Source organism: Panthera leo, chromosome C1 (assembly GCF_018350215.1).
Source record: "Panthera leo isolate Ple1 chromosome C1, P.leo_Ple1_pat1.1, whole genome shotgun sequence".
NCBI classification, from domain to species: domain Eukaryota; kingdom Metazoa; phylum Chordata; class Mammalia; order Carnivora; family Felidae; genus Panthera; species Panthera leo.
The window spans coordinates 53,015,535-53,034,056 of NC_056686.1; the positions used below are offsets into that span (position 1 = coordinate 53,015,535).

At 38.3% G+C, this 18,522-nt stretch overlaps 1 protein-coding gene across 2 annotated transcripts in view; it reads left to right on the forward strand.

Moving 5' to 3' along the window:
- RAVER2 (ribonucleoprotein, PTB binding 2) overlaps positions 1-18,522 on the forward strand; it is a 97,313-nt gene that overhangs the window by 21,308 nt on the left and 57,483 nt on the right. For both annotated transcript variants that reach the window (XM_042952012.1, XM_042952013.1), the window contains exons 3-4: positions 3,343-3,812; positions 7,149-7,340. In XM_042952012.1, the coding sequence (XP_042807946.1) occupies positions 3,343-3,812; positions 7,149-7,340 (662 nt within the window). The remainder of the gene's footprint in view (positions 1-3,342; positions 3,813-7,148; positions 7,341-18,522) is intronic.

Consider the following 18,522-nt stretch of genomic DNA (forward strand, 5'->3'; position numbering starts at 1 on the left):
AGGCAGAGAGAGAGAATGCCAAGCAGACTCCATGCTATCAGCACAGAGCCTGCCACAGGGCTTGATCTCACAAACTGTGAGGTCATGACCTGAGCTGAAATCAAGAGTCAAATGCTTAATCAACTGAGCCACCCAGGCACTCCTCTGCCCATTTTTTAATCACATTGTTTTTTGGTGTTGATTTGTATATGTTTATATGTTTTGGGTATCAGTCCTTTGTCAGATACATCATTTGCAAATATCTTCTTACAATCATTAGGTTGTCTTTTTGTTCTGTTGATGATTTCCTTGGCCAGGCAAATTAGTGTAGTCTCAATAGTTTATTTTTGCTTTTGTTTCCTTTGCCTAAGGAAACATACCCATAAATAAGTTGTTAAGGGTGATGTCCAAGAGATCACTGCCTTTTTTTTTCAACCATTAGGAGTTTTACAGTTTCACGTCTCACATTTAAGTCTTTAGTTCATTGTAAGTTTATTTTGTGTACGGTGTAAGAAGGTGCAGTTTCATTCTTTTGAATGTGGCTGTACAATTTTCCCAGCACCATTTATTGAAAAGACTGCCTTCCCCATTGTATATTCTTGCCTACTTTGTTATAGATTAATTGACCATATAGGTATGGGCTTATTTGTGGGCCCTCTGTTTCATTGATCTATGTGTCTGTTTTTCTGCCAGTACCATCCTGTTTTGATTACTACAGCTTTGTAGTAGATCTTGAAAGCTAGGATTGTAACACTTTGAGCTTGATTCTTCTTTCTCAAGATTGCTTTGGCTTCTTGAGGTTCTTTGTGGTTCCATATAAATTTTAGGATTATTTGTTCAGGTTCTGTGAAAAATGTTGTTGGTATTTTGTTAGAGATTGCATTAAATCTGTAGGTTGCTTTGAGTAGTGTAGACATCTTGACAGTATTGGCTCTTCCAATACAGGAGCATGGAATATCTTTCCATTTGTTTGTGTTATCTTCAATTTATTTCATCAATGCCATAGCTTTCAGAGTACAGGTCTTTTACCTCCTTGGTTAAATTTATTCCTGAGCATTTTATTCTTTTTAGTACAATTATAAATGAGATTGTTTTCTTTCTCTTTCTGCTATTTAATTATTAGTGTCCAGAAAGGCAACTATTTTCTGTGTATTAATTTTGTATCCTGCAGCTTTGCTGCACTCATGTATTCTAATAGTTTTTGGTCAAATCTTTCGGGTTTTCTACATATAGTATCATACCATCTACAAATAGTGACAGTTTAACTTCTTCCTTACCAATTTGGATGACTTTTACTTCTTATATAATTTCTGTGGCTAGGTCTTCTGTACTATGTTAAATAAGAGTGGCAAGAGTGGACATCCTTGTCTTGTTTCTGGTCTTAGATAAAAAGCTTTCAGTTTTTTACCATTGAGTATGATGTTAGCTGTGTGTTTTTCATGAATGATCTTTATTTAGGTTAAGGTACATATCCCCTAAACACACTTTGTTGAGAGAGCGTATCATCAATTCATGTTGAATTTTGTCAAATGCTTTTTCTGCATCTACTGAGATGATTGTATGACTTCTTTGTTTTGTTAATGTGGTTTATCCTTGTTGATTGATTTGTGAATATGTGAACCTGCTTATCTCCTTGGAATAAATCCCACTTGATCCAAGTGAATGATCCTTTCAATGTATTGCCGAATGCAGCTTGCTAATATTTTGTTGAGGATTTTTGCATCTGTTCACCAGGAATATTTGTGATTTTCTTTTTTTGTAGTGTCTCTGTTTTGTTTTGTTTTGTTTTGTTTTGTTTTTTAAATCAGGGTAATACTGGCCTCATAGAATGTATTTGGAAGCTTTCCTTCCTCTTCTATTTTTGGAATAGTTTCAGGAGAATCAGTATTTTTGCTTAAATGAAAGGTAGAATTCACTTGTGAGGCAATCTGGTCCTGGACTTCTGTTTGTGTGAAGTTTTTCATTATCAGTTCAACTTTGTTACTAGTAATTGGTCTGTTCAGATTTTCTATCTCTTCCTGATTCAGTTTTGGAAGATGGTATGTTTCTAGAAATTTACCCATTTTTTCTAGGTTGTTCTGTCTATTGACAAAATTTTTTGTGGTATTCTCTTACAATCTTTTGTATTTCTGTGGTGTCAGTTGTTAATTCCCCTTTTATCTCTGATATTATTTATTTGTATCCTCTCTTTTTTTCTTGATGAGTCTGGCTAAAGGTTTATCAATTTTGTTCATCTTTTATCTCTTGGTTTCATTGATCTTTTCTGTTGTTTTTTTTACTCTCTAATTTATTTTGGCTCTGATCTTAATATCTTCTTTCTTTCCTGGCTTTGGGCTTTGTTTCTTCTTCCTTTTCTAATTCCTTTAGGTGTTAGGTTAGACTGTTGGAGATTTTTCTTGTTTCTTGAGGTAGGCCTGTATCCCTATAAATTTCCCTCTTAGAACTGCTTTTGCTGTGTCCCAGAGATTTTGGAACATTGTGTTTTTATTTTCATTTGTCTTCAAGTATTTTTAATTTCATCTTTAATTTCTGCATTGAAGAAATCCAGTGGCTGTTTAGTAGCATGTGGTTTAGCTTCCACCTTTGTGTGTTTTTCCACTTTTTTTTCTTGTGATTGATTTCTAGTTTTATACCATTGTGATCAGAAAAGATACAGGATTTAAATTTTATTAAATTTATTGAAACTTGTCCGTATCCTGTCATATGATTATCCTGGAGAATGTTCCTTGTGAACTTGAAAAGAATGTGTGTTCTATTGATTTGGAGTGGAATATTCTGTATATATCTGTTAAGTCCATCTGCCCTAGTATGTCGTTCAAAGACACTGTTTCATGATTGATTTTCTGCCTGAATGATCTATTCATTGATGTAAGTGGGGTGTTAAAGTCCCCTACTATTATTGTATTACTGTCAATTTCTTGCTTTCTGTCAATATTTGCTTTATGTATTTAGGTGCTTCAATATGAAAGAAAATTTTTAAGACTTTATAAAATTTTGCATTAGACATAGTTGGAAAAAATAAAATCTGTATGAAAATCAAAAACAAAACAGAACATTGTAGTATCTTATAGTGGAACTCCTGATATAATTCTTGTACTTTGATTTGAGTCACTGGTCATGAAATTAGGTTAGTGGTTGGTATCAGCCTAAAAAAACACAATGAAATAGAATAGAAAATATCAGAGTGCATTGCATAGGGCAGGAGTTTCAGTTACTGATACTTTTGTTTCAGCAATATTTGAAGTGTGTGTGTGTGTTTATTGAGTCACAGACCAAAAATATATTCCTTACTGTGGGTCATAGTCAAAAAAGTTTGCAAACACTGGCTTAGACAAAACTTTAATTCATTTTGTTATCTTCTAGCTTTTGTTACCTTACTGAATGGGGAACAAGCCCAGAATGCAATTCAGATGTTCCATCAATATTCTTTTCGAGGAAAGGACTTAATTGTTCAGCTCCAGCCAACAGATGCTTTGCTGTGTATTACCAACTTACCCACTTCTTTTACATTAGAAGAGTTTGAAGAACTTGTTCGTGCTTATGGAAATATCGAGAGATGTTTTCTAGTCTACAGTGAGGTTACTGGCCATTCCAAAGGCTATGGATTTGTGGAATACATGAAAAAGGACTTTGCTGCAAAGGCTAGATTGGAGTTATTGGGTAAACAATTGGGAGCATCAGCTCTGTTTGCACAATGGATGGATGTTAATCTATTGGCTGCAGAGCTAATTCATTCTAAGTGCCTTTGTATAGATAAACTCCCTAGTGACTACAGGGATTCAGAGGAGCTGTTGCAATTTTTTTCCAGTATACATAAACCTGTGTTTTGCCAGGTATGTATTTTTCAGGTATCATTTGAAATATTTGAAAATATCTGCCTCTGTATCTATTGTATATGCACTCACAAATTTATTATGCCTATGTGAATATCACAGTGGATAATCTAATTCTTCTTTAGTCTATAATGAAGACTTTAAGTTCATGGTAAATTTTAAATCAATTCCCATTGTGTGTGGGTCAACCTATAGTATTATATAGTTAAGTATGTCTTAGCAAACCCATCACTTACTCATTCACCTCATTCCATCCATGTGTCTAGCCTTTCATTCATTGATCCATTCATCTATCCAAGTTTTACTTATTATCTTCTCCACACCAGACACTATATTGGTAAAAGTTAGAAATAGAATAGAAACGTACTCTCTCAATACCTTACAATTTTGCAGAAGGTACTGACAAGCAAATAATGATAAATCCTGTATAAAGAGTGATGTAATTATTGGAAGATAGAAAAGTATTATGAGGTTTAAAAAGAATGTATAATTCTGTCCTAATGGGATCATGGTGAGACATTTAGAGAAGATCTTGAAAACTGACAACACTGGTACGAATTTTCATGTAATTTATCAGTAAGATTAAATATATTCTACTAAACATAGATATGAACTATAAGATCCTTCCCTTATAGGTGTTTGATAGCAACTAATGAACTCTTTTTCTCTCTTGCTTTTCTTAATTTCTTCCTTCTCTCTCTTCTCTCCTTCTCTCTCATGCTGCTTTTCTTCTTAACCCCTGTTCTCCACCCCCACCACCCCACCAGTTTTCTTTAATCATATATTTGTTCAGTCTCTACTGTTACAGTGGGAGGCTAGGAGTTATGGTTACTCTCACACACACACACATACATATACATAACCATAGTATATTTAAATAATATATATAGCTAACTACATAAGTATATAATATCTATAATTATAATTATATGTGTATATATTATATATAATATATATGTATATAATATATATAATATGTATATTATACATATTATATAATATACATATTATAATATGTATAATATAATATACATATATAATATATACATATAATATACATATATAATATATACATATAATATACATATTATATAATATACATATATAAATACCTACCTTATTTTTTCATTTCTACCCCTCCAATCCCAATATAAACATCAAGGAAACCATCCAAGAGCTTCATAAAATTAGAAAGTTTTGTGATAAAGCTTTTGTCAGTCTTTGCTCAGTTATTGAAAAGTGATTTCTGTAATCCATATACTATTTTTGAATACTAAAAATTGTATAGTGATATTCTAAGGTCATATATAATTCTTTGTAGCTGTCGTTGAGGCCTTTGAGGCAAATGTGAGGGGGAAAGCTGTTTATCACAAATTGTATTTGAATTATGAATCCCAGAATTGGAAGGTACCTGAGAGGTTCTCTAATCCAGCTTGCCATTGGTAGAAAAGTGTTTGTTACACTATTTGCAAGTGGCCATTTAGCTTCTGTTAAAATACTTCAAAATAATGGAAAATTAACTAGATGGGGAGTCAGACTAATACACGTTTGAGTGGCTCTCCTATTGAACTAAAAAAAGCTCTTTAAAGCTACTGATGCTGTGGACTTAGAGGATTTTGTCTTTTGGAAGAATTAAAATGGTATTATAATTTATATAGGCATGAAAGTTACCATAATGAACCAGGAATAATAAGTATTTGAAAGGTTTTCAAAAGATTGATAAAACAACTTTATGACGCCTTTAGCAGTGGATCTGTGATATTCAGATTCTTGCTCGGTAGGTAGACATGGACTACGTTGAACACAGTCTCTTACTTTGTAATCAAGGGACACCAAAGACAGTGACGGCTTTTACAAATCTTGATTTAAAAAAAAATTTTTTTAACGTTTATTTATTTTTGAGACAGAGAGAGACAGAGCATGAACGGGGGAGGGGCAGAGAGAGAGGGAGACACAGAATCGGAAGCAGGCTCCGAGCCATCAGCCCAGAGCCCGACGCGGGGCTCGAACTCACGGACCGTGAGATCGTGACCTGAGCTGAAGTCGGAGGCTTAACCGACTGAGCCACGCAGGCGCCCCAAATATCTGGTTTGGATTACAAGAGGAACGGGGTTGTAGGAGAGATGTTTAGAAGAGGTATATGTTTTCCCTTTCTCCCATGTAATTGGAAAAAGTTTCGTGGAAGAAAAGTTTCATGAGGAAAGTTTTAAAAGGAAGGGAGAATGTGAAGGAAAGGTAGAAATTTGGTCTCACTGTATAGTTAGAAAGTAAAACTTCAAAAATAAGAGAAAAGAAACTAAAAAGGACTAAGAAATGATTTAATTGTAATATTAACTTATGAGATGCCAAATCCAAACAAGTATCATAGATGTGTCTTCTCAAAGACATACCATGCTGAATTTTATCACATTTACCACTTTATAGAGTGAATGTGTTTAAGATAATTCAGACATGTTCAAAACTTAGAAACTTTTTAGTGTCTTATTTTGTTCTTATTTTTGCTCTTTGTACCAGTCTTTACAGATCCAGGACTTTAGTATCTTCCTTTACACTCTTACAGGTGGGTGACTGGAAATAAATCTAGTTCTGCATTGTAGGAGTTTGTTTAGGGCACATTCAGAAATAAAGCTTGTGTGTTGCATATGGTATTTTAACAAACCCAGGGCACAATTTTCCCACATAAGGTTTGCTTTGGAATACTTGACCAAATTCCTGAGATCTTCCTGAAATACTGAATTAAAAGTTGAATATGGTTCCTCCTACCTTTTTTCTCTTGATAATATAAACTTTAATTTACATAGATATGTGGTCAGGTAATTGTTCAGTATCTTTCTTTGTCCATGTATCTGGTAAATTTATTTTAAAGAAAGTGTTATTTATTGTGTTTCTACATTTTTCTATAAATTATCAGTTACACATCTTTCTTAATATAGAGGGAATATTGTCATTTGAGCTTTGAGTTTTAAAGTAAATTAGAAAATCAAAGAATTGAAAAGAAATTGGACAGAGTCTTGTTTATCATCCTATCTTCAGGACTGCATCTAAGCAACTAGTGAACATTCGTTATTTATATATTTGTTTATTTATTAATGTACCTATATGTCCAGCGTGGGGCTCGAACTCATGACCCCAAGATCAGGGATCGCATGCTCTTCCAACTGAGCCAGCCAGGCATCACACAACTAGGAAAGTTTTAATTTTAGAGAGAGAGGATACATTATTTTCACCAGTATATGCTCTGATACGTTTGTTTTTGAAAATGAAAATTGTATACTGAAAATAAATATTTCTAACCAGATATTAGGATTCTCCTTTTAACAAACTGTGTTAAATCAGCTTGCACAGGATGAAGGTAGTTATGTTGGCGGCTTTGCAGTGGTGGAATATAACACTGCAGAGCATGCTGAAGAGGTTCAGCAAGCCGCTGATGGTATGACGATCAAGGGAAGCAAAGTCCACGTTTCCTTCTGTGCCCCAGGAGCACCTGGGCGAAGCACATTAGCAGCATTGATAGCAGCTCAACGTGTGGTAAGTTTATTGTTCTTTATGAGGATATAGAAGAATGCTAATGCTATCTTAATCTATCCAAACCAGTTGACCATTCATTGGACCTTCATTACATTTCCATTACACAAAGACATTCTTCCTTTGTAAAAATTGGCTAAATGGTATCTCTGTCAAATCAAGCCAGGAGTCATTACAAAAGAAAAAATTGCATTAAGTAAAGTGTATCCATCTGAAGAAGTTTTTTGAAGGAATGTTCTGTTCTAAACTTTGAGTGTAATGTCTCTTTTTACAAAGTGTTCATAAAGTATGCATAGTGCAAATACAGGAAGGTGTGTGCTTCCTTTTTGCCCACATGGCTCATTGTAACTACTTCTTTATTGTTGACTGCCTGCTTATTTTTCTCTGTACCTCTGTGGTATGGAAGTTCCATGCAGATAGACACTATTTCTTGTTCAGTTTTTACTCGAGGCATGTTAGCATAGTGTGACACTTGAATGTGACGTTAAAGTATGATTTTGAACTGTATTGTTGGGAATGGAGGATAGAATTGCTAGATAAATACAAATTTTGCATGGGACATACTTACATTGAAAAAATTATTCATTGATTATCTGAAACCCATCTGGGTATTACCAATTAAATCTGGCAACCATAAGGAGGTAGAAGGAATTGAATAAAACCTTTCAAGCAGTAGGATGAGGTGAAATTTGCATGCTTCCAGAGTGGTGAGTGGTGGAGGTGGAGGAGTATAGAAAGGGATGACATGGTAGGTTGATGCCAAATCAGAGGACCATCAAGCACTGGAAGGATTTAGACTGAATTTGATAAGCAGAGGGGAGCTTATGAGGTATATAAACAAGGTAGTGATGGGATCAGAGTGAAGCCATCAAGAGATTAGTCTGAAAGTGGTTCATGGATGAACGGGGGAGGGAGAAAAGGATAGGAGATTGCTCTTGGTCTCACATCACTTGCCCTCCTCTTCCTGTTCTTGCACTTCATGTCTGGTCCTTGATCCCTTCTCCCTTCTTTTGTAGTTTGCCTTTTCCTTCTTAAGCTCTCCTGTCATTCTCCTGTTCTAAGTCACAGCCTCAGCTATTCTTTGACTGTCAATGTCATGCCTCTGTTGGATCAGAGTTGCTGAGTTTACAATTCTGAATTCATCCAGTCACCTACTTCTGCAGCCAGGGCACTGTGTCCTCTTGAAGAAAAACAAACACTTGGGTGACTTGATGCTACTACATGTGTGTGTCCTGCATTTATGGCTGGTCCCCTGAAAAACTTTAGCTTCACATCTCTCATCAGCCGCTCTTCTCCATTTTCTACAGCAATTACCTTAAGCCTTAATCTCTCTTCTGCCTTCGTCCTTTGTATCAGATGGTCATGCTTCATCCATGGACAAAGATCCCTGCTCTCTTGGAGGAAGAGTTGTACCTCGTCCAGCCAACACTGCGGCTCATGACTGTGTCTCCCATCTTCAAGGATCGTGATCCTTACCTTTCAACGTTTTTTCATTGGTTGCTCTGCTAGCTCCATCCCATCTTCTCATAAACATGCTCAGATCCTTTCCTTTAAAAATTCTTTCTAGAAATTGGCTTTTAAGTCAGAGTGGCTAAAATGAACAAATCAGGAGACTATAGATGCTGGAGAGGATGTGGAGAAACGGGAACCCTCTTGCACTGCTGGTGGGAATGCAAACTGGTGCAGCTGCTCTGGAAAACAGTGTGGAGGTTCCTCAAAAAAATTAAAAATAGATCTACCCTATGACCCAGCAATAGCACTGCTAGGAATTGACCCAAGGGATACAGGAGTGCTGAGGCATAGGGGCACTTGTACCCCAATGTTTATAGCAGCACTCTCAACAATAGCCAAATTATGGAAAGAGCCTAAATGTCCATCAACTGATGAATGGAGAAAGAAATTGTAGTTTATATACACAATGGAATACTACTTGGCAATGAGAAAGAATGAAATAAGGCCTTTTGTAGCAACGTGGATGGAACTGGAGAGTGCTATGCTAAGTGAGATAAATCATACAGAGAAAGACAGATACCATATGTTTTCACTCTTAATGTGGATCCTGAGAAACTTAACAGAAGACCATGGGGGGAGGAGAAGGAAAAAAAAAGTTCGAGAGGGAGAGAGCCAAACCATAAGAGACTCTTAAAAACTGAGAATAGGGGCGCCTGGGTGGCGCAGTCGGTTAAGCATCCGACTTCAGCCAGGTCACGATCTTGCGGTCCGTGAGTTCGAGCCCCGCGTCAGGCTCTGGGCTGATGGCTCGGAGCCTGGAGCCTGTTTCCGATTCTGTGTCTCCCTCTTTCTCTGCCCCTCCCCCGTTCATGCTCTGTCTCTCTCTGTCCCAAAAGTAAATAAAAAACGTTGGAAAAAAAAAATTAAAAAAAAAACAAAAACAAAAAACTGAGAATAAACTGAGGGTCAATGGGGGGTGGGGGTGGGTGGGTGATGGGCAATGAGGAGGGCACCTGTTGGGATGAGCACTGGGTGTTGTATGGAAACCAATTGGACAATAAATTTCGTATTTAAAAGAAAAATTTTTTATGTTTATTTCTGAGACAGAGACAGAACACGAGTAGGGGAGGGGCAGAGAAAGAGGGAGACACAGAATCCGAAGCAGGCTCCAGGCTCTGAACTGTCAGCACAGAGCCTGATGCGGGGCTCGAACTCACAAACTGAGATCGTGACCTGAGCCAAAGTCGGTCGCTCAACCGACTGAGCCACCCAGGTGCCCAACAATAAATTTCATATTTAAAAAAATAGAAATTGGCTTTTATATTGCTCTTCCTTCACAACTGGAGCCTCTTGAACAATTAGCCCCTACTTGGTTTATTCCCATTTCTTCATTTCCCATTCCTCCTCAGCCTGATATACTGTGGTTTCTACCTCAGCTATTCAAGTGAATCTGTTCCCATTTAGATTAATAGAGATTTCTTAGTATTGAAGTTGAGTAGGCACTATTCAGCATTTTATTGCTTGGTGTCTTTAAAAGTCTCCTCCACCATCTTGAATTCTACCCACTATTCTTTTTCTGCCTAACTATTCGTGCCCTTTCTTCTTTTTCCCTAAGGGCTGGTATCAGACTTCTGCCTTTGGCTTTTTCACTTACTTCTTGTATATTCCAATAGCCCCAGTTATTGCCTATCAGTAATGACTTACAAGCTTGTATTTTTGAACCAGTTTGCCCTCAGCACTAAATATGCATTTCCAAATGATTATTAAACATTCTTCCTTCATATAAGTAGTTAAATTTCAACATTTTCAAAAGAAAACTATCTTTTCTCTGGAACTTGTTTTTCTGTGTTCTATAATGTGGGATTGGATTTGCTGAGGTTACAACTCTGAATCCATCCAGTCACCTACTTGCACCAGGACACTGTGTTCCCTTAGAGAAAAACAAACACCTAGGTGGCTTGATGCCACTATAAATATGTGACATACATGTATAATTCTGTGTTCGGTATGTGGCGCAAGTTCACCCAAACTAAAATTATCTGAACCAAAAACTCAGTTAATCATGATTGGTTTCCCTCACCTGCTGCCCAAATCCAGATGTCAAAAATATTAGTAAATCCTTTCAGTTGTATGTCCCAACATTTCTTAAATCCTTGAGACTTGTCAACATCTTTGTTACTTTGCTCAGGATCTCATCTTTTCTCACCTTGGTGTTAAGAATAGCCCTCTGTGTGGTCACCACTGTAATCCATCTTCCACAGGACCTCAGGAGTGATCTTTTCCATCCTCAAATCAGATTATGTCATTTACTTACTTAATATTCTTTAATGTCTGCATAAATTCAGAGTCCTTTGCATGGCATGCAGCGCCCTTCATGATCAGATATCAGTGATAATGAGAAATCTTAAATGTTTCTTGATCTTATAAGTAATGCATCTGCATTGATGTTTTCTACAGGTTCCTGGTACATATACTTTATCAAATTTTCTGAGATTAAAAAAGAAAATCATGGGGCGCCTGGGTACAGTCAGTTAAGCATCCAACTTTAGCTCAGGTCATGATCTCACAGTCCATGAGTTCGAGCTCTGAGTCAGGCTCTGTGCTGACAGCTCAGAGCCTGGAGCCTGTTTCAGATTCTGTGTCTCCCTCTCCTGCCCTTCCCCCCCCCCCCAAAAAAAAATAAATAAACATTAAAAAAAATTTTTAGTAAAAATTTTAAAAAGTCATAAATAGGTACTAAAATTTATCAGAGCATTTCTGCAACTTGAGATAATCCTGTGATTTCTCCCTAAATTCTTTAATGTGCTGAATCACACCGATTTTCTCATGTTAAACCATCCTTGCATTATAAACTGTAATTGATAATATTTTTTCCAATGCATTGTGTGATTTGATTAGATATTTTATTGTGCACATGTGTTCGTGTCCTCATAAGTGAAAAATGCTTAAAATTTTTTGTACCATCATTTATTTTGGAATCAAGGGAAATACCTCATTAACTGATTTAACTGTTTCTTCTCCTGCTCCCCTTTTCTTTTTTTTTTTCTTTTTTTATTTTTTAATGTTTATTTATTTATTTATTTATTTTTTAATATATGAAATTTACTGTCAAATTGGTTTCCATACAACACCCAGTGCTCATCCCAAAAGGTTCCCTCCTCAATACCCATCACCCACCCTACCCTCCCTCCCACCCCCCATCAACCCTCAGTTTGTTCTCAGTTTTTAACAGTCTCTTATGCTTTGGCTCTCTCCCACTCTAACCTCTTTTTTTTTTTTTTTTTCCTTCCCCTCCCCCATGGGTTTCTGTTATGTTTCTCAGGATCCACATAAGAGTGAAACCATATGGTATCTGTCCTTCTCTGTATGGCTTATTTCACTTAGCATCACACTCTCCAGTTCCATCCACGTTGCTACAAAAGGCCATATTTCATTTTTTCTTATTGCCACGTAGTATTCCATTGTGTATATAAACCACAATTTCTTTATCCATTCATCAGTTGATGGACATTTAGGCTCTTTCCATAATTTGGCTATTGTTGAGAGTGCTACTATAAACATTGGGGTACAAGTGCCCCTATGCATCAGCACTCCTGTATCCCTTGGGTCAATTCCTAGCAGTGCTATTGCTGGGTCATAGGGTAGGTCTATTTTTAATTTTCTGAGGAACCTCCACACTGCTTTCCAGAGCGGCTGCACCAATTTGCATTCCCACCAACAGTGCAAGAGGGTTCCTGTTTCTCCACATCCTCTCCAGCATCTATAGTCTCCTGATTTCTTCATTTTGGCCACTCTGACTGGCGTGAGGTGGTATCTGAGTGTGGTTTTGATTTGTATTTCCCTGATAAGGAGTGACGTTGAACATCTTTTCATGTGCCTGTTGGCCATCCGGATGTCTTCTTTAGAGAAGTGTCTATTCATGTTTTCTGCCCATTTCTTCACTGGGTTATTTGTTTTTCGGGTGTGGAGTTTGGTGAGCTCTTTATAGATTTTGGATACTGGCCCTTTGTCCGACATGTCATTTGCAAATATCTTTTCCCATTCCGTTGGTTGCCTTTTAGTTTTGTTGGTTGTTTCCTTTGCTGTGCAGAAGCTTTTTATCTTCATAAGGTCCCAGTAATTCACTTTTGCTTTTAATTCCCTTGCCTTTGGGGATGTGTCGAGTAAGAGATTGCTACGGCTGAGGTCAGAGAGGTCTTTTCCTGCTTTCTCCTCTAAGGTTTTGATGGTTTCCTGTCTCACATTCAGGTCCTTTATCCATTTTGAGTTTATTTTTGTGAATGGTGTGAGAAAGTGGTCTAGTTTCAACCTTCTGCATGTTGCTGTCCAGTTGTCCCAGCACCATTTGTTAAAGAGACTGTCTTTTTTCCATTGGATGTTCTTTCCTGCTTTGTCAAAGATGAGTTGGCCATACGTTTGTGGGTCTAGTTCTGGGGTTTCTATTCTATTCCATTGGTCTATGTGTCTGTTTTTATGCCAATACCATGCTGTCTTGATGATGACAGCTTTGTAGTAGAGGCTAAAGTCTGGGATTGTGATGCCTCCTGCTTTGGTCTTCTTCTTCAAAATTACTTTGGCTATTCGGGGCCTTTTGTGGTTCCATATGAATTTTAGGATTGCTTGTTCTAGTTTCGAGAAGAATGCTGGTGCAATTTTGATTGGGATTGCATTGAACGTGTAGAGAGCTTTGGGTAGTATTGACATTTTGACAATATTTATTCTTCCAATCCATGAGCAGGGAATGTCTTTCCATTTCTTTATATCTTCTTCAATTACCTTCATAAGCTTTCTATAGTTTTCAGCATACAGATCTTTTACATCTTTGGTTAGATTTATTCCTAGGTATTTTATGCTTCTTGGTGCAATTGTGAATGGGATCAGTTTCTTTATTTGTCTTTCTGTTGCTTCATTGTTAGTGTATAAGAATGCAACTGATTTCTGTACATTGATTTTGTATCCTGCAACTTTGCTGAATTCATGTATCAGTTCTAGCAGACTTTTGGTGGAGTCTCTCGGATTTTCCATGTATAATATGTCATCTGCAAAAAGCGAAAGCTTGACTTCATCTTTGCCAATTTGGATGCCTTTGATTTCCTTTTGTTGTCTGATTGCTGATGCTAGAACTTCCAGCACTATGTTAAACAATAGCGGTGAGAGTGGGCATCCCTGTCGTGTTCCTGATCTCAGGGAAAAAGCTCTCAGTTTTTCCCCGTTGAGGATGATGTTAGCTGTGGGCTTTTCATAAATGGCTTTTATGATGTTTAAGTATGTTCCTTCTATCCCGACTTTCTCAAGGGTTTTTATTAAGAAAGGGTGCTGGATTTTGTCAAAGGCCTTTTCTGCATTGATTGACAGGATCATATGGTTCTTCTCTTTTTTTTTGTTAATGTGATGTATCACGTTGATCGATTTGCGAATGTTGAACCAGCCCTGCATCCCAGGAATGAATCCCACTTGATCATGGTGAATAATTCTTTTTATATGCTGTTGAATTTGATTTGCTAGTATCTTATTGAGAATTTTTGCATCCATATTCATCAGGGATATTGGCCTGTAGTTCTCTTTTTTTACTGGGTCTCTGTCTGGTTTAGGAATCAAAGTAATACTGGCTTCATAGAATGAGTCTGGAAGTTTTCCTTCCCTTTCTATTTCTTGGAATAGCTTGAGAAGGATAGGTGTTATCTCTGCTTTAAACGTCTGGTAGAACTCCCCTGGGAAGCCATCTGGTCCTGGACTCTTATTTGTTGGGAGATTTTTGATAACCGATTCAATTTCTTCGCTGGTTATGGGTCTGTTCAAGCTTTCTATTTCCTCCTGATTGAGTTTTGGAAGAGTGTGGGTGTTTAGGAATTTGTCCATTTCTTCCAGGTTGTCCAATTTGTTGGTATATAATTTTTCATAGTATTCCCTGATAATTGTTTGTATCTCTGAGGGATTGGTTGTAATAATCCCATTTTCATTCATGATTTTATCTATTTGGGTCATCTCCCTTTTCTTTTTGAGAAGCCTGGCTAGAGGTTTGTCAATTTTGTTTATTTTTTCAAAAAACCAACTCTTGGTTTCGTTGATCTGCTCTACAGTTTTTTTAGATTCTATATTGTTTATTTCTGCTCTGATCTTTATTATTTCTCTTCTTCTTCTGGGTTTAGGCTGCCTTTGCTGTTCTGCTTCTGTTTCCTTTAGGTGTGCTGTTAGATTTCGTATTTGGGATTTTTCTTGTTTCTTGAGATAGGCCTGGATTGCAATGTATTTTCCTCTCAGGACTGCCTTCGCTGCGTCCCAAAGCGTTTGGATTGTTGTATTTTCATTTTCGTTTGTTTCCATATATTTTTTAATTTCTTCTCTAATTGCCTGGTTGACCCACTCATTCATTAGTAGGGTGTTCTTTAACCTCCATGCTTTTGGAGGTTTTCCAGACTTTTTCCTGTGGTTGATTTCAAGCTTCATAGCATTGTGGTCTGCAAGTATGCATGGTATAATTTCAATTCTTGTAAACTTATGAAGGGCTGTTTTGTGACCCAGTATATGATCTATCTTGGAGAATGTTCCATGTGCACTCGAGAAGAAAGTATATTCTGTTGCTTTGGGATGCAGAGTTCTAAATATATCTGTCAAGTCCATCTGATCCAATGTATCATTCAGGGCCCTTGTTTCTTTATTGACTGTGTGTCTAGATGATCTATCCATTTCTGTAAGTGGGGTGTTAAAGTCCCCTGCAACTACCACATTCTTATCAATAAGGTTGCTTATGTTTATGAGTAATTGTTTTATATATCTGGGGGCTCCCGTATTCGGCGCATAGACATTTATAATTGTTAGCTCTTCCTGATGGATAGACCCTGTAATTATTATATAATGCCCTTCTTCATCTCTTGTTACAGCCTTTAATTTAAAGTCCAGTTTGTCTGATATAAGTATGGCTACTCCAGCTTTCTTTTGGCTTCCAGTAGCATGATAAATTGTTCTCCATCCCCTCACTCTCAATCTAAAGGTGTCCTCAGATCTAAAATGAGTCTCTTGTAGACAGCAAATAGATGGGTCTTGTTTTTTTATCCATTCTGATACCCTATGTCTTTTGGTTGGCACATTTAATCCATTTACATTCAGTGTTATTATAGAAAGATATGGGTTTAGAGTCATTGTGATGTCTGTATGTTTTATGCTTGTAGTGATGTCTCTGGTACTTTGTCTCACAGGATCCCCCTTAGGATCTCTTGTAGGGCTGGTTTAGTGGTGACAAATTCCTTCAGTTTTTGTTTGTTTGGGAAGACCTTTATCTCTCCTTCTATTCTAAATGACAGACTTGCTGGATAAAGGATTCTCGGCTGCATATTTGTTCTGTTTAGCACACTGAAGATATCGTGCCAAGCCTTTCTGGCCTGCCAAGTTTCAAAAGAGAGATCAGTCACGAGTCTTATAGGTCTCCCTTTATATGTGAGGGCACGTTTATCCCTTGCTGCTTTCAGAATTTTCTCTTTATCCTTGTATTTTGCCAGTTTCACTATGATATGTCGTGCAGAAGATCGATTCAAGTTACGTCTGAAGGGAGTTCTCTGTGCCTCTTGGATTTCAATGCCTTTTTCCTTCCCCAGTTCAGGGAAGTTCTCAGCTATAATTTCTTCAAGTACCCCTTCAGCACCTTTCCCTCTCTCTTCCTCCTCTGGGATACCAATTATGCGTATATTATTTCTTTTTAGTGTATCACTTAGTTCTTTAATTTTTCCCTCATACTCCTGGATTTTTTTAATCTCTCTTTCTCTCAGCTTCCTCTTTTTACATAACTTTATCTTCTAGTTCACCTATTCTCTCCTCTGCCTCTTCAGTCCGAGCTGTCGTCGTTTCCATTTTGTTTTGCATTTCGTTTAAAGCGCTTTTGAGCTCCTCGTGACTGTTCCTTAGTCCCTTGATCTCTGTGGCAAGAGATTCTCTGCTGTCCTCTATACTGTTTTCAAGCCCAGCGATTAATTTTATGACTATTATTCTAAATTCACTTTCTGTTATATTATTTAAATCCTTTTTGATCAGTTCATTAGCTGTTGTTATTTCCTGGAGATTCTTCTGAGGGGAATTCTTCCGTTTGGTCATTTTGGATAGTCCCTGGAGTGGTGAGGACCTGCAGGGCACTTCCCCTGTGCTGTGGTGTATAACTGGAGTTGGTGGGCGGGGCCGCAGTCCGACCTGATGTCTGCCCCCAGCCCACCGCTGGGGCCACAGTCAGACTGGTGTGTGCCTTCTCTTCCCCTCTCCTAGGGGCGGGATTCACTGTCGGGTGGCGTGGCCCGTCTGGGCTACTTGCACACTGCCAGGCTTGTGGTGCTGGGGATCTGGTGTATTAGCTGGGGTGGGTAGGCAAGGTGCACGGGGGCAGGAGGGGCAGGCTTAGCTCGCTTCTCCTTAGGTGATCCACTTCAGGAGGGGCCCTGTGGCAGCAGGAGGGAGTCAGATCCTCTGCCGGAGGTTTGGCTCCGCAGAAGCACAGAGTTGGATGTTTGCGCGGAGCGAGCAAGTTCCCTGGCAGGAACTGGTTCTCTTTGGGATTTTGGCTGGGGGATGGGCGAGGGAGATGGCGCTGGCGAGCGCCTTTGTTCCCCGCCAAGCTGAGCTCTGTCTTCCGGGGGCTCAGCAGCTCTCCCTCCCTTTGTCCTCCAGCCTTCCCGCTTTCTGAGCAGAGCTGTTAACTTATGACCTCCCAGAGGCTAAGTCGCCCTGGCTGTCGGAACACAGTCCGTCAGGCCCCTCCGCTTTTGCCTGCCAGACTCGGGGGCTCTGCTTGGCCAGCGAGCCGCCCCTCCGCCCCAGCTCCCTCCCGCCAGTCCGTGGAGCGCGCACCGCCTCGCCGCCCTTCCTACCCTCTTCCGTGGGCCTCTCATCTGCACTTGGCTCCGGAGACTCCATTCCGCTAATCCTCTAGCGGTTTTCTGGGTTATTTAGGCAGGTGTAGGTGGAATCTAAGTGATCAGCAGGACGCGCGGTGAGCCCAGCGTCCTCCTACGTCGCCATCTTCCCTCCGACCTGTCACCTGCTCCCCTTTTCTTGCTACTTCATGGATCAATTCATATAAAATAGGGCTTGCCCATTCTTTGAAAATTAGAGAAATCTTGTCCATGAAATCATGTAGACCTAGTCCTGGAAACTCATACAGAGGAAAATCATTGGTTACCATTTAAGTTTCTCCTATAGATGTTTAGACATTTTACTCTTATTTTTGTCTCTATGCCATATTTGGCATTTGATTATATTCCACCGATTCATCATCCATTTTGGTTAATTTTTCAAATTTATTGGCACATAGTCATTTATAATATTTTTAAAATTTATTTTGTCTGTTCTCATTTTTTAAAGTTTTATTTATGTATTTTGAGAGACAGAAGAGCACATGAGCTAGGGACGGACAAAGAGGGAAGGAGAGTGAAAGAGAAAGAGAGAGAGAGAGAGAACAGAAAGAAAAGAAAGAAAGAAAGAAAACCCCAAGCAGGCTCCACACTGTCACCACAGGGCCCAGTGCAGGGCTTGATCTCAGGAACAGTGAGATCATAACCTGGACAAAAATCAAGAGTCAGATACTTAACCGATTGAGCCACTTAGGCACTCCCACTGTTCTCATTTTCATTGTGTATTTTATTTATTTTTTTTCTCTTTGATCAGTGTTGCAAAAGATTTCCCCATTATATCTCTTCAGAGAAACAGTTTTCTTGTGTTTATTTCTACCTTTTGCATATTTCCGCCCTTCTTT